The sequence below is a fragment of the Gopherus evgoodei genome, chromosome 5 (genome assembly GCF_007399415.2).
Source record: "Gopherus evgoodei ecotype Sinaloan lineage chromosome 5, rGopEvg1_v1.p, whole genome shotgun sequence".
Classification (NCBI taxonomy): Eukaryota; Metazoa; Chordata; order Testudines; family Testudinidae; genus Gopherus; species Gopherus evgoodei.
The window spans coordinates 90,068,480-90,084,741 of record NC_044326.1 but is presented as its reverse complement, the minus strand read 5'-3'; the positions used below and the strand labels follow the sequence as shown (position 1 = coordinate 90,084,741).

Here is a 16,262-nt window from a genome sequence, read left to right as displayed (position 1 = left end):
ACGTATATAGGTATATACACAGTATATTACTCCTGGGGGAATTCTGCACCACCGCACAATGCAGAATTTGCACAGAATTAATGTTCTGCACAGAATTTCATATTATCCCTGCAGAATTGGGGCTGCAGAGCTGCTGCTGTCCATTAGGGACCACTGGACTCTGCAGAGTCCAGCTCTCCAGCTTGAAGTGAGCAGAGCGCCCAGCCCAGCAGGAATGTAGGCTCTGCATACTCTGGCTGCCTGGCTTGATCTTTATCAGCTCAGGAACAGGAGTGGGCCTGGGAGACTCAGCTCTGGCAAAGGGTGAGGAAGGGCAGGCCCACACCACATCTGAGGGGAGTAAAGGTGCTGAGGGGAGGGAAGCTGCAGGTGTCTGGGCCAGGGGGGCTCTGGGAAGAGGGGGGATGACTGGGTTCAGGGGGGCCCACATGTAGCCCCCTCCAGCACCTCCCAGCTGGAACTGGTTTGTTGTAGCGGTTTCTTTAACTCTGTACTCTTGGGGGAATCTTTTTTGTTGTTGTCTGTATTGTTGACAAACATTTTGAAATAAATTACCCAAGTAACTGAAACTGGAGTGAATATAGTGTGTTATTTTGCCAAATAAAAATTGTGCACACAGTTTTTAATTTTTTTGGTACAGAATTCCCCAAGGAGTATGTATATACAGTGCAGTATACGCACACCAGAAAGAGAGACACTGTTATTTATACACATTTACACACTGTGACAAAGTTCCTCCTCTACCTTGGTGGGTCCTGCTCTTATTGGCAATTTGCTCACCTCACAGATTCACCCTCTGGACTGGGAAACAGCCCAGATACCTTCCCCTCTGGTAGAAGCCACAGTCCAGGTCAATTCCTCCTGTGTTTGATCAGGAGTTGGGAGGTTTGAGGGGAACCCAGGCCCGCCCTCTACTCTAGGTTCCAGCCAAGGGCCCTGTGGACTGCAGCTGTCTAGAGTGCCTCCTGGTACAGTTGCACGACAGCTACAACTTCCTGGACTACTTCCTCATGGCCTCCTCCCAACACCTTCTTTGTCCTCATCGCCGGACCTTTCTCCTGATGTCTGATAACGCTTGTACTTCTCAGTCCTCCAGCAGTATGCCTACTTACTTTCAGCTTCTTGCACTTCTTACTCCTAGCTCCTCACATGCACTTCCTCTCCTCTGGCTCCCCTTGGCCTGACTGGAGTGAGCCCTTCTATAGCATCAGAGGGGCCTTAATTAGAGTCAGGTGCTTAACAGCCTCACCTGACTCTTAGCAGGTTAACTGGAGTCAGGTGTTCTCATTAGCCTCGAGCAGCCCCTGCTCTGTTCACTCAGGGAACAGAAAACTGCTTATCCAGTAGCCAGTATACCTCCCTTCAACTACTCTGCTGTTCCCAACTGGCCTGGGTCTATCACAACACAAATATATATACACCGAAAGAGAGGGAAAGAGTGAGGTACAGAGAGAACATATATATGAGGAAAGAGACAAAGAGAGATTCATATAAACCCTGATATTTGGAGATGATATCTATGTAATAAATTACAGAGCCATGTGATAAACTAATTTATCATGCATCTCTGATTCATAGGTAAAGTTCAGGTCACATTACTAATCTCTCCCAGCTCCTAATCTCTCCCAGGTAATTTCAACTAAAAAAAATAAAAATAAAAAAAAATCAAGCAACCAGAAAAATATTTTTCTTTCTCCTCCCAATAAGTGGGCTTTTCCTTCTCCCCGCAAAAACAAACAAAACAAAAAAAACCCACCAGAGGCTCAGGATGGGCAAGACTCAGTACTGGACCTGTAACATGTTTTTTATACATAAAAATGTCAGTTTTAAAATCCTATATCTCAGAGTCATGCAGAACTACAAATAGCAACTTTTCAGGGTTACAGATAGGCTTCCCAACTGGATTCAAAGTTCACAAGAAATATATTGTGATATGTTATATATAAGGAAAAGTTATTTCAAGTCATTTTTAGAGGTTTCCATACTACCTCTGAGACCTGATCACTTGGTCTCGTAGTAAATAAGGCTTTACAGGTTTCTAAAAATCATATTTCTATCTGTAATGTATGTGGGGCATAAAGAATACATGCTTGTGTGGTATGTTTTGGGTGACCTGCATAGTTTACTTGTGTCTTTCTTACTGCTGAGAGATGTTAATTCCTACACTCAGGCTGATAACACTTTTACAGCACTCCACACCATCATGTAATATTTCTTTGTATAACGAGGAAGAGTGAAATGGGTTGAGCATACAAACACTTCAAACCAATGTCTGAAGTGAGCTCTGGAGCAGCTTCTGACCTCAAAATACCCTGCCAGCAGCCCCTTCCATTTAAAATCACAGGGCTTTCCACACAATCTTAGTTAATGCTGTATAAACAGTGGGAGACGCGTACTCAGGAGTAAAATAATGTGTGTGCAACTATAACTACTTTATAGTCATTAACACAACACCATAGATTACAAAAAAACAGTAGGCCTTATCCAGTGCTTACTGAAGTCAATTGGAGTCTTTCCACTGACTTCAATAGGCACTGGATAAGGCTCCAAATGTGAGAGTATTCAGCTGAGTACCACAAAGTCTAACTTTTCAGGGCCAGTTTCTGCAAATCCTTCCTCACACAAGTAGTCAACTGCACTCTACTCCAGTGAGTGAAGAAAGCTTACAGGACCAGGGTTTTCAGGAAAACACCTTAAATCTCTAGAAGTTCTGAAATTCTTCACAACTGGTATTGTTGTATAGCAGCCCATTATTTTGGAATCAAATAGCAATCTACTTGAAATGCATTAGAATATATACGTAAAAGAATTACAAACATCTTGTTTGAACTACTAAAATGCCCTTTGAACATCTTTTGTAGTTTGCTTTTATTAAACACTCAGTGTCTGGTGCTTATATAGATGCAAATGTTAAACTTCAAGTGAACATTAAATGGGGCACAATATTTTAAAAGTGCTCTGTTCAAATCTTTGCATGCATGAGATTTTGGTGATTTTCCCTAAGTTCTCCCACTAACAAAGATAACCTAGTATAGTATTATAACCCTAATTATTTAAAGAATTTTTGATGTTATAACACATACCTGCATTTAATAGAGGTAAGCTGTCTTTACCACTTATGCCTTCAGGTGCTGTACATTCACACACCAGTGCACACTACAAAAGAAAAGATGTAACACTTTGAAAGGAAACAACCACAAATGGAATTTTTTGGAAGTTGCTGCAAAAGAAATGTAAAACAGTTAAATATGAATGGCCTTGGACAAAATATTTGTGATAAGCTACATTTCCAATCCTACCTGTTTTGTGAAGCGATTTTATTTTTAATTACTAATTTGCATTTTCCCTGTACAACTCAGTGGTAATATTTAATAATAGGTTGTAACACTGGAGTCTCGGTACAGAAAGCAGCAAAACATGAAGGACTGTCCCAAAATGCAGCAGAAAACAATTTTTGACGAGTTATATAATTTCAAAGGAATTTCTTTCAAGGGCTGCTCTCAAAATCACAGCAGGCAGCATGATTTAGTACAAAAGCAATTTTAAATCAGGGTTGGGGGGAAAGGGTAATTTTTTTTACTGTCCTCTTTTTGACATCTCTTTCCTCATTTGATGATTTCATCTCTTAGCACTACTTACTTTTACATAATCTTCTAAACCATTTTTAATGGCTCCTGTTCTGGCTTCATACTCATGTATAATTCTGAGCTCTAATGTTTTAAGAAAGCTATATTTTTCAATCTTGTCAACTGTTTTTTTTCCCTTTCAAAGGCAGCATACCAGCTTCTGTTGTGTTTCTGTATTTCTTTTAGGTCTAAAACCTAAACAACAGACAGACAGACAAAGCACATAACTATGCTTTGCATCATTATGGGGTTTAGTGCAGAATAAGACAGAAGGAATCCTTCCTTCACGTGCTGGAAAGGCTGACAAAGTGTTTTGCAGCTTCTATTGCAACAGTAAGGCAGCCATAGCCTCTGAAGGCTGCTGCCAAGCCCCCTTTCCACAGGAGGTGGGATAGAGGGCAAAAGGATGTATATAGTTGCAGATATTCTGCTCTAATCTCTGCCTCTTCCATAGCTTTCCCAGATGTGGCCTTATCTGTCCCCCATGCTCTGAGTTGCAAGGGGAACCCCTATGAATCAAAGCTCTGTACCATGCAAGGAATTCTGCCCTTCTACACAGCAGAACCACATGGGATACATTTGACAAGAGTGTGTCTGCAGCCAAGAAGTCAGTGATTAGTATAATAAATTCTTGTTCAAGCTATTTTAGTATTTCCCCCTTCTATTTTGGGCTGACCCTGCACTTAGTAAAACGTTCAGGGCTTACTAACATCAGGACAGAAATCTCTACTAATGCTAGTAATTCCTCACCCTACTCTGAATTCTGAATGGTACTAACAGCCAGATCCTCAAGTGAACATCTGTCGTAGGAGGTTTGTGAGTGTACTGTGAAAGGGTTTGTAAGCAAAGGGGAGATGTTGCCCTTTGGAGGTAGTGATATTTTTGTGCCAATCAACATCCCAGATCTGAGATTGGCTACCAGTTTCCCTCCATCTGAATGTGCAGACTTTCAGCATACTGAATATTACACTCAGTTCAAAACTAATTGGTTGGGGGTATTTCAATATATTGATGAGGAAGTAGTGTAGCTTCCTCAAAAATTGTCTCTGGAATTGTACCCTACCTGTTTGTGCACACAAATAGGAAATTGGATAACTGTGTCTCACTTAATTTACACACATTAACCAATACATTCAAAGACCCCTGAAATTATGGCTGTAACAAGTTTGCTGTGTTCTTCTGTCAACCCACTCCATCAACAAGTATTGGAACCCGGCAAGGAGATACCAATTAATTCCTGCAGACTCACTATGGTAGATATAGCTCATTAACTGCCTCTACTAAACAACAGGGCTTGGAGACGAGGGGAGTGGTCCTCTCACAGAAGAGGAATTTAAATTGTAGGGCCAAGCTGCACCAAGAGAGGAATAGCCTGGGAAGGCAGCTTGGCCTGTGTTATGTATTTTGTGCTTATTAAGAAAGCCAAACCCAAGTTTTGACCCTTCACAACCCTAGTGCCTCATACTACATTCTGACAGCTCTCAAATAGTGGTTAATTATGGCTGACTGAGGTTTAAATGAATACTTTTGTTCTAACAAAACAGAAGAGGAACGTTTGAGAACAGAGTATCACTTGGCACAGCTCTATGCAAATGTATTTTGAGTTGAGAGAGCTGAGCACACATATTGTACTTCATTCCAGAGCTGATTTCTCATTTAGCTTTTTTGAATAATGAGAACTTAAATCCCAGTGTGATATTAGTAACATAGGCATCTGGCACCACTGATCATTCTAATTTAATTTGTGCAGTGAGCTGACTGATTTCATACCTTTTGTCCCTGCACATCTGTTGTGATGTGGTCTACTTCCCCCTCCTCTATCTCCCCCATCTTCACAAAGCTGACGTCTATGGTACCAACTGTCTTTCCACCATCAGAAGTTCTGAAACCAAAAATAAGTAAAATTAAAAGCTTATTCTTCAGCAGCCTCTCGTCATTTCAATACAAATATTTATGTCAGTACACATTTGCTCTTCTATTCATTTTCTAGCCGCTTTAATCTGTATTAAACTCATTTTCTACTACCATAAAGTAAATGGTAACAATAGGACAGAAATGTATTTGTCCAACATGGCTTATAACAAGGAGAACTTTGAATATATTAGTTAAAACTCTAGATGGGCGAGTGCTATCTAAAAGAAGATTGAACTCTTCCACAAATACCATGAATGTTCTACATGTTCTTCTGATTAGGGGCAGGTCTACACTTAAAAAGTTACAGCAGCTCTGCATGCCACCATAACACTTTAGTGAAGATGCTACTACACCGATGGGAGAGCTTCTCCCGTTAGTGTAATTAATCCACCTCCACAAAAGGCAGTAGCTATGTCAATGGATAAGATCTCTCATTGTCAGAACGCTGTCTACACCAGGGATTAGGTCAGTATAACTATGTTGCTCTGGGTTATAGCTTTTTCACATCCTTGAGCGATGCAGTTGTGCTGATGTGACTTTGTAGTGCAGACCTGACCTAGGGTCACGGGCGGCTCCAGGCACCAGCGCAAGCCACAGAGGGTGGCCTGCCGGTTGCTGTGAGCGTGGCAATCAGGCAGCCTTCAGCAGCATACCTGTGGGAGGTCCGCCAGTCCCATGGCTTCAGCAGCAGCTCGGTGGTGGGTATGCTGAAGGCACTGGACTGGCAGATCACCTGCAGAAACGCCGCCGAATCCGCATGACCAGCGGACTGCCCACAAGCGTGCCGCCAAAGGCTGCCTGACTGCCGTGCTTGGGGTAGCAAAAAAAAAAAAAAAAAAAAAAAAAGAGCTGCCCCTGCCTAGGGTACTTCTAAGAAAACTCCATTACACATTGTGTCAATGCCCCATTTTATAATCTGCCAATTTACTGCACACATCAATACTTTGGTTTCTAATACTGTCTGTCAGGAAAGGATATACACTGTGTATCACTAAACCCGCTGCTAAACCAAAATAGTGAAGCAAGTTTGAACACTCTTTGGTAATCCTCTCTATAGCTAACTTCAAGGACCAATACCATTCCTCAGCTATTGGGGAGATATTTCTACTGTACCATGCAAATAAGCAGGGAAGAAACATTCCTGTATTACTGAGTTTGTTGTCAAAGATATAAAGTTCAAATATGGATCTCTACATTTATGGTGGGATAGACCGTACCTGTAGCATGTAAGGTGCAGGGTACCTTCTCAACTCCTACTGACTGCAAAACAAGACTAGGAGAGGGAGGTTTGGGGGATTATGAACGGTGAGAAGAATGGAAGAGGCATTGTTGGAGAGCTGGGTTTTAAGGAGAGCAAGGAACTTGGAGGATGAAAAGTGAAAGACTATTCCAGGTGTAGGAGGCAGCATGGTAAGAGGCATAAAATTGCAAGCAGTTAAAAGAGAGACTGGGAATTCCATGGTAAAATGAGCAGATTGGGAAGAGCAGAGGGAACGAGGGGGAGAAATGACAGGGGTATTTTTAGTAAAAGTCATGGACAGGTCATAGACAAGAAACAAAATTCACGACCCATGACCTGTCCATGACTTTTACTAAAAATACCCCTGACTAAATCATAGCCTTCATATTGTCTTCAAATACATCTCTGCAGTCATTTCTCTCCCTCATTTTCGCTACAAATACCAATCTTGGGGCAGCTGCTGCAGTGAGAGGGGAGGCACCCCAGGGGGCTGCCACAGGGTGTGTGCGCACCAATGTCACCAGATGCTGGGAACCACCGGACCAGCAGCTGCTCCGGCTGCCCCAGGGACCACTGCAGGGAGCTGCCAGAACAGCAGCTGGTCTGGCCAACCCGGGGATTGCTGCTTGGGCAGTCCACAGGGCCAGCTGCATGGGGACCACTTGAACAGTAGCCAGTGCGGCTGGCCCCAACCCGCTCCAGCAGTGGTCGGTGTAGCTGTCTGGGGGGCCACCCAAGTGGCTGGCTGCGGAGCCACTCCAGCAATCAGGGATGGCTTTAGCTTTTTTGCTGCCCAAGCATGGCAGTCAGGCAGCCTTCAGCAGGATGCCTGTGGAAGGTCCCTAGTCCCGCGGATTCGGTGTACCTGCTGCTGAATTGCCGCCGAAGGCAGCCTGACTGCTGCCCTTGCAGGGACCGGCAGGGAGCCCCCTTATGGGTTGCCACTTCAGGCATGCACTTGGAGCGCTAGTGCCTGGAGTCGCCACTGCCAGCAATGGCCGGTGTGGCAGTCAGTGGGACCACCTGAGCAGCTGCCCCCTTAGCCAGCTGCTTGGGCTCCCCTGCAGAAGTCACTGAGGTTGCGGTTTCCGTGACCTTTGTAACAGACACGGAGCTCTATGATTGTATAGGTGAAAATGAGGAGCTTAAATTTGTTATGGTATGATAAGAAACAGGAATACGCTGGAGAAGGGGGCTATAAGGTTGGCATGTTAGGAGAGAATAACTTTCACAATAACTTTTATTTATTTATTTATTTATTTATTTTAGAGTAGACCACATTCTTGGGAGAATTCTCAGAGAAAACATTGTATGCCTCCTCCTCAACATCAACCTTTTTATGGTTCCTTACAAAAACTAATTAATCAACCCTCACATAGGAAGCAGGAAATAAGGGAGATTAAGTGACTTCCCCAAGGTAATATGGGCCCTAATCCTGCAATGAGAACCCTAGGAGCTTTCCCTTTCACCTGTGCAGAGCCCCAGTGACTTCAGTGGGACTTTGCGCTGTTCTCACACGTCCTTAATTTTACACACTATGAAGAGTCCCAAAAGAAGTCAAAGGGCCTACTCAGAGTGTGGAAAGTTTAGCACATGTGTAGGTCTTTTCATGATTATGGCCTTGTTCACCATAGTTATTTGGGATATTTTCCTGTTCCGACAATACAATCTGAAAATGCAGTGACCTCTGTGGTTTAAGATAAATGTTTACTTATTGGTACTAGCCACTGTTATCTAAAATTGAAGACATTTAAATGTATGTACTCTGACAATACAGAAATACATTTTTTTTCTAACATAAGCTTTGTAAAATTTTATATAAATCTTTGTGTGGTATGTATGTGGGGTGTTGTTTGCTACAAACCAAGTGGACCAAACAATAATAAAAACCAAACACACACACACACACACACAAACAATCCAGCAGCTCAGCACACAAGCAACCCTATATTAACTGACAAATGAGCATGCAAAAGGGTGAAAATGAGTAGTAAAGAATCAGGACTTCAGGTTGCCATGGGTATTTATTATCAACAGTACATAAACAATTTTAAAATGTTTGAAAATAATTTGCTAGTGTCCTTTTAAAAAACAAAAGCTAACACTAGTTTAATGGATTCATGTCAGTTCCTCTGTCCTGTGAATTAACTACAGACTACAGCTTTGACCTAATTTTTCATCTCTTTCTTGCGTAACAATTGGCACAGGTAGACCAAGCTCCAGTACTGAATAGATAAATCAATCAAACACTGCTGTTGCCAGGTCAAATATACCCTTTAAAACTTATGTATCATGTCAGGTGCAACTGGTAAAACACTGACAGTTCACAACAGTTTAATGCATTTTGATCAGCATGCCAAACTTCAATTACATCATCAATTAGGCAGTGATGAATTTAAGCTTTTCTATTGCCTTGGACTGAAACTAAAATGTAAAAGTAAAATCTTATGCTCACTCTTTGTAGGAAAAAAAAATTCCATGCCAAAAAATAAATCTGAAAGCATATTTGAGAATGTATTGGTTACAGTAGGTCTGATTCTACCTACAAAAGAAATGTACTTTAATAGAATGAAATTTAAACACCGAGATTTTGATACTCTGGCCCATCTCCTCCCCTTTTTCATCTCCTCACAGCAAATAGAAATGTTAAATCACAATATGAAAACAAATCTTATTTTTGAATGTTACAGGCACACAAATCAAAAAAACTCTATAAATGTCCAGGGAGAAACCATCATTAGTTGTGTCAGACACTGTGAATTTAAAGTACCATTGGTACAGGAGGGTTTTCAGACAGACATACTATGCATTTAGAACTCAAACACAAAATATTAGATTAAAATCTTGCCTGGACAGAGAAAAATAAGAGAGAGAAATGAAGCATTAAAATAAACAAACAAGAAGTGAAAAAGACCACAGATCTCACCTACATTAGGTTAAAACAACTGATTGTTGATATTTGCTTACATACTAATGAATTAGTATGCTGTGTATTCTATATATGTCATACTGTGCACAGAACAGAGATATACACATACACAAACAATTAAATAAAGAAGAATTAGAGGGTATTTCCCTACTTTGGTGCGCTTTATACTGCATTTACACTAGTAATTACAATACTAACTTGTTAATCACCAACAGTTTGCTCACAAGATACAAAATGATGACAGTCCCTGCCATAAACCGCTTACAATCTGAATGACAGAAACATAGAAGATGAGATGTACCAGAAACCTACAGGAAAAATCTGATTTTCTTGCATGCATGCACACATGCAAACACTTCTATAAAGAGGGTGAAGGTCTAGCAAACCAGAATGGGGAATGCATTCCATGCTTATGGGGAAAAGGCACAGAAACAGGAGTGGAAGAAAGAGATGGACAAGCCTTGGAGACTGGCAATCCTGGCTAAGTGGAGGGGTCATAAAGGCCATTTGTATGAGATGAGCTCAGAGATGGACACTTGTCTTGAACATAGGTAACAAGAAGTTTAAAATCCATGTTGGGGAGCATGGGATGTGAGTGGAGACAAAGGATGAAGTGGTCTGATCAAAGGGCAAAAAAAAATAAGTTTAGTGTCTGCGTTTTGGATGGACAAGTGAAATGATAGATGTGTCAGGGATTCCAGAGATTGGGGGGGGAGGGGAAATCAAAATGGGAAATAATCAGCACATGGATGAGTGTTTTCACTTTCAGGGGTAGAAAGGAAAGGTTTGGATATGTTTTGCTGTTTCCTCTTTGGTGACATAACTCAAGAAGAGTTATTCTCTTGGGCCTGGTTAGACTAGGATTTTGAGATGTGATATCAGCATGTGCTAACTAACACTTGTAAAAGTCTAGTGGAGACAAGAAGAAAGAAACCAGCTCAGAACGTGTTAAAGGTCTTGTCTACATCAGACTCTTACCATGTAACACATGCTAACATCACTCTATTAAATTCTGGTCTAGACAAAGTCTTGGTATTTTGGCCTAGCCAAAACCAGGATGTGGTGTAAATCTCACAAGAATTGCTGGACATCTGAGAGATATTTGGAAGTTGGGCTATGTAAGAAACAAGGATATATATATTGAAAGCATCTGCACTTCTGTATACTTATTCAAATTGAAACATGGAACCTATATGGAATCTCTGTAACCCCCTGGTAAAAAAATAATACAGACAACAACCATAACAGAGAACAGTAAATAACCAAGCATTTTCAGAAGTAACCAGTGATTTGGGTTGCCTCAGTTTTAGGGTGTCCAGACTGAGACACCTTAAAGGGGCCTGATTTTCAGAAAGTGCTGAGTATCCATCCAAAATCAATGGTCATTTCAAAATCTTGGGCAAATAAATAACTTGTATGTGTACTGTGCCTGTCATGTTGCAGAATGAAACTTTACAAAATGAGGGTCTAAAAAGAATAGACATAAAGAATCCCTTAACTTCCAGCTCCCTCTGGATGAAACACAGTAACTATGGAAAAGCACATAGCAGTCCTAAACAAAGAGATAGAAACAGAAGTAAAACAAAAAGCTGTATTCAAGTTAAAAAAAAATAAAAGAGGCAGCAATTTTAATAGGCAATATGTGATTACCAGAGTTGAAATTTTGCAAAGACCCCATTAACAACCCAATTCTTGTGTAAGTTATGGTGATATCTTTGTCTCTTCTAACAGATAATGCCTAATAGTGTTCCTTACCACAAGGCTGGGGCTTGGCTTCACTGCTCATTCACAAAGAAGTGTGTCACTTTGGGCTTGTCTATATTAGAAAGGTTGTCATTTTAATTATACCAGTATGGTTAAGCAGCAAAACCAGTTTGGGAAGCCAAATAACCCACATCCCAAACCAATACAGCTATACTGGTATAACTTTACTCATGCAGACCAGATCTTAATGAGAACCAGCACAACTGCCTCAAATAGCCCGAGTGGTGATAGAAGCTTTTAGCTACAGAAACATTCACAAAAAAATGTGAAAATATCAGAGTATGTGCTCTATTTTGTGATATTGTCAGACTTTTCACTCAAATTCTGGAGCGAAGTATTTTGAAAGCTTCAAAATTCACTGAGGATGAAGGTCACTGAACTTGTGAATTCTGTGATTCATCAGCTGCAGATATCCAGATCGACCCAGTGGTGGTCTGCGCTATGAAGTCAGGTCAGTTTAACTACATTGCTCAGGGCTGTGAAAAATTTCGACCCCTGGTGCATCGATCGCCACAGCATCGATTCCCAGTAAGTGGAGACATATTCTAATTCTCTGCTCACATCACCCTTGGCTCCGTAGTAGGTCAGAGTGCCAGCTAGAGATAACCAGAACACAGGGTGCCATTGCAGCATGATGGGGTAGCAGAGGAACCAGCTATGCTGACTCTACACCGGCCAAGGAGTTCCTCCTCATTTGTGCTGTCAAGGCAGTGAAGTTGCCCCCATAACTTTTGGAGTTGGATTTTAATTACATTTTGGTCCTGAAGACTATTTCTCAGATAGGGCACTACAGAGTGCTAGACAGGCCAAAAAAAAATGTAGGAAGACTTTTGAAATTACATCAGCATACAACCACAGTAGATTAGAGAAAATGAGACCCCCAATGCAATGAATATGTTCAGATTGCCCGAATAATGTGCATTTCCCCATACACAATGCTTTCACTTGTACTCTTCATAAGGTACTATAAACCCGAGTTAACCCTAGTGTCCTTTAATCTGAAAGAACATATCTATCATTGCTTGCAGACATGGTGTTGCCTATTTAACTATTGGGTGCTTTCCAAGAGATTTTAGAGGATTATTTGAGAACAAGAGAAAAGGTTTTAAAACAATTGTTCTTCTGTGCTTTTAATGTAATACAGTATGATGGCATTATATACATATGAAATGCCAAACAAGAAAAGTATATTAATATTTTACTATTGCTTGAAGGTTTGAAAACTTCAATCCATTTTGCTCCTCTACATCTTTGATTATTAATAAATATTTTGAATATGAAAACTCAGAACTGATAATTGGTTCCCATGGCCGTAACTTCACTAATAAAAATGGCTTATGAACACAAAGCAAAAGAGAAGTAGACTGCATATTTGCATAGCCTTGTAAATTATAAATGAGAAATGAGAGATTGCCTGAAAAGGAAAATGTATGACTTTCAATTGTTCCAATCTCAGAGCAAGTAGTGCAGACTAATATATAGTTCAACACAAATTCTTTTCCCACCAAAGTAATATATTTTGAAAGATGTGAACACATTTTCTTATGACAAATGTATTAATCATTTTCGTATATGAACATTGTCTTTTTTATTTGTCATGTGAAACTCAAAGCCCATGTCAATCAGCTTTCTGTTTTCAAACTGTTCCATTGATGAATAAAATGTTAAAATTTAGGATAAATGAATGACACTTTTTAGAGTTCAATGTATTCACTCCTGTCACTGCTTCAATACAAGGTTAAGGTTTTTATCAAGACAAGTTTTGCTCAGCTCTTCTTTAGTCCTGCCTAGTGCTTAAAGCTAAGCTGCTCTCCATCTGCCTCCTGTGGTGTATCATGACAAGCAGCAGCAAGGAAATAATTTCAGAACGCAGAATAAGCAAAACTTAGCTAGTTGAGCACAGACTCAAATTGATCATCAAAGGGCAACAACAGTTCAAATACACTGCTTTCTGTACTAATTACTGGTTCAGAAAGTTACACAGCCAAATTCCTTTTCTTTTATTAAATATGTTAAATGTTGCTCAGATTCAATGCTGTCTTCATCCTCTTGCCCTCTGAACCCCAGCCTTTCAATTTCACTTCATATGTCAGAAAATATATATTTTAACTCCTCTTGAATAAAAAAGTTTGGATTTGTTCCAGTTGAATGTCAAGGGAAAAAATAAAATCCAGAAGGACAAAGAAACATAGAAATCGAAGATCATCAATGAACAAATGAACATTTAACTACATCAAAACCCAACTGCGGCCATACAACCATCAGCAGACCTGTCTGGGGAGCATGAGAAGATATCAACTACTATACTATTACTAGACTGTCATGGAAAGTCTGGGTACTGTTCCCACTAGTAGAGGAGAAGGCAACATTATGGCTACATCTACACTACAGCCATGATCGACGCTCTGAGATTGATATACTGGCGGTCAATTTAGTGGGTCTAGTGAAGACTGGCCAAATCGACAGCAGATCATTCTCCAGCCAACCCCTGTATTCTACCCACTATGAGAATAATAAGGTAAGTCAACAGGACTTTTTCTCCTGTCAACCCCGCCGTGGTGTAGACGCCACAGTAACTTGACCTAAGGTACGTTGACTCCAGTTACGATATTCATGTAGCTGGAATTGTGTGCTTAGGTCGACTTACTGTGGTAGTGTAGATATAGGCCTGGTCTACACTGGGGGTGAGGGGGAGAGAATCGATCTAAGTTACGCAACTTCAGCTACGTGAATAACATAGCTGAAGATGATGTACTTAGATTGACTTACTGCGGTGTCTTCACTGTGATGAGTTGACTGTTGCTGCTCCCCCGTTGACTCCACCTGCGCCTCTCATGGCGGTGAAGTATAGGAGTTGACGGGAGAGTGCTTGGGGGTTGATTTATCATGTCTAGATGATACTCACAGCCTATGTTATAAAGGGAGTGAAATCTTGTTATGGGATTGACATTGGTAGGCCTGAATTCATCCTTCAATTAACACAACTGCAGGCATAAACCCCACACAAAGGAGTTGTGAACCCAACCAGGAGCTTTTGCTGAGTATTGTTTTGGGTTGGATGTGTGGGGGGGAGGCGGAGGGAGGCAGAATACACAGAACCTGAGAGGAGATAAAAAAGAATGACAGAGTGGGAGAGAGAGCAAACCAGCGAACAGGAGCAGCTGAAAGCACTGTGGCTGATCCTGAAAGAAACATGGGAAGAGGCTTTAGGATTAGAGGTGCAGGATGAAAAGAGCACTCTTGGTAATACGAGCAAGAGCTGCTATTTGATTCCTTCTGAATTCAGAGACACAGGACTTTGCACATTCTTTATAAACAAACAAAACTGCATCAAAGAAATACCTGATTACAACTGATTTCTACTCCCAACTGGAACACCCACAGACCCCAAAACTTTGAGTAGCCACTTGGGTCAAAAGAGCCAACATTAGTGTCAAAATGGGATCCAGTTTTGAAGGAGAAAAATTGTGAGACAGTATTCTTTTTGAACCAGAATGGTGCAAATGTGGTGGTGTTTGCAGAAATCATAGATGTTTCAATTTCTTTTGGCTAAGACTTAAAACAGGAGCTTAACGCTCCACAAAAGAAACTAAAGCAGCATCCCCACATCTAGAAAAGACTGAAGGTTGACTTAGGGTGGAGGTCAAAGTTCTGTTAGAGCAAAAAGTGCAAAGTGTCCAGACTGGTTGGGAAGCCCAGCTGCAGGGTAGAATGGCAAGGTGCATCAAAGAGGAAACCAGCAACCTAACTGCTGCAAACCAAAAGTTTTTCCATGAAGTAGTGGAGACCAGGCAAGCTTTAGCCAACATGGGACTTAACAGAGATGAGCTGCAGCAAGGACTTAAGCTCCAGAAAGAAATCAAAGCCTCACAGATCATCACCGCAGTAGACAGATGCCTATATGAGGAATTGAGCCAGCCAGAAGACTTGGTAAGACCTGGCATTTACAAAAGTTTTCTACCCCTTTGTAGCCCACAGAGGCCCAAAAGAGAAGAGGTTGGCCTGTCCTAGCTCTTGTGATGCAAAACCCCGCTATTTTTGAGACAACCTCCCTGGGAGGCTTATTGGCTCAATTCAACATTATAACTCAAATGAATGTCTGGGAAGATGGAAAAGATAGCAGGGTTACTAGTAGCCAACTTGGGTGGCCCAGCTCTGATGGTGCTTCAGAACTTACCCTCAGAGAAGCGACAGAGTTATCCAGACCTGGTACAAGCCCTTGACATGTGGTTTGGAGCTAGCCATGAAAATGAACTAGCCAGTGCACAGCTAAGAACTAGAAGGAGACACAAAAAGACCACCACCTGAACTAGCAGAAACCTGCAGAGACTTGTGATCCTGGCATACCCAGCTATTACCAAAGCCTTCCAGAATAGAGTGGCAATGGACCAATTTATAGATGCTCAGTTGGATTAGAACTTGCACATCAAGATCAATGAAAGGAGGCCAAAGACACTTTGACGGGCTGTGGAATTTGCCACAGAACTTGAATCTTTGCTTGCAGTAGTTCACCGGAAGCAGCAGCTGCCACTGAGGAAGACAGAAGCTGATCGCCATGAGCCCTGTATCAAATATGCATGAAGTAACAGGGTATTCTAACCTGGTTTGTGACTGCACTGAATGATAGGAACACATGATAATTTGGTTTGTAAAACAAGGCAAATTGGCAAAAAATAAAGGAAAACGTTAAGTTAACTGCTGGTATTGTGACAAAACGGGCCACAGAAAGGAGGACTGTTAGAAATGTAACATGGGCCAAGACAGTCTGTCTCAAGTATCTAATGAAAGC

At 41.3% G+C, this 16,262-nt stretch overlaps 1 protein-coding gene across 3 annotated transcripts in view; it reads right to left on the bottom strand.

The window, feature by feature from the left end:
* Window positions 1-16,262, bottom strand: part of INPP4B (inositol polyphosphate-4-phosphatase type II B) — a 514,637-nt gene that overhangs the window by 206,857 nt on the left and 291,518 nt on the right. For all 3 annotated transcript variants that reach the window (XM_030563920.1, XM_030563921.1, XM_030563922.1), the window contains 2 exons: window positions 5,397-5,508; window positions 3,084-3,156 (listed from right to left, as the gene is read on the bottom strand). In XM_030563920.1, the coding sequence (XP_030419780.1) occupies window positions 3,084-3,156; window positions 5,397-5,508 (185 nt within the window). The remainder of the gene's footprint in view (window positions 1-3,083; window positions 3,157-5,396; window positions 5,509-16,262) is intronic.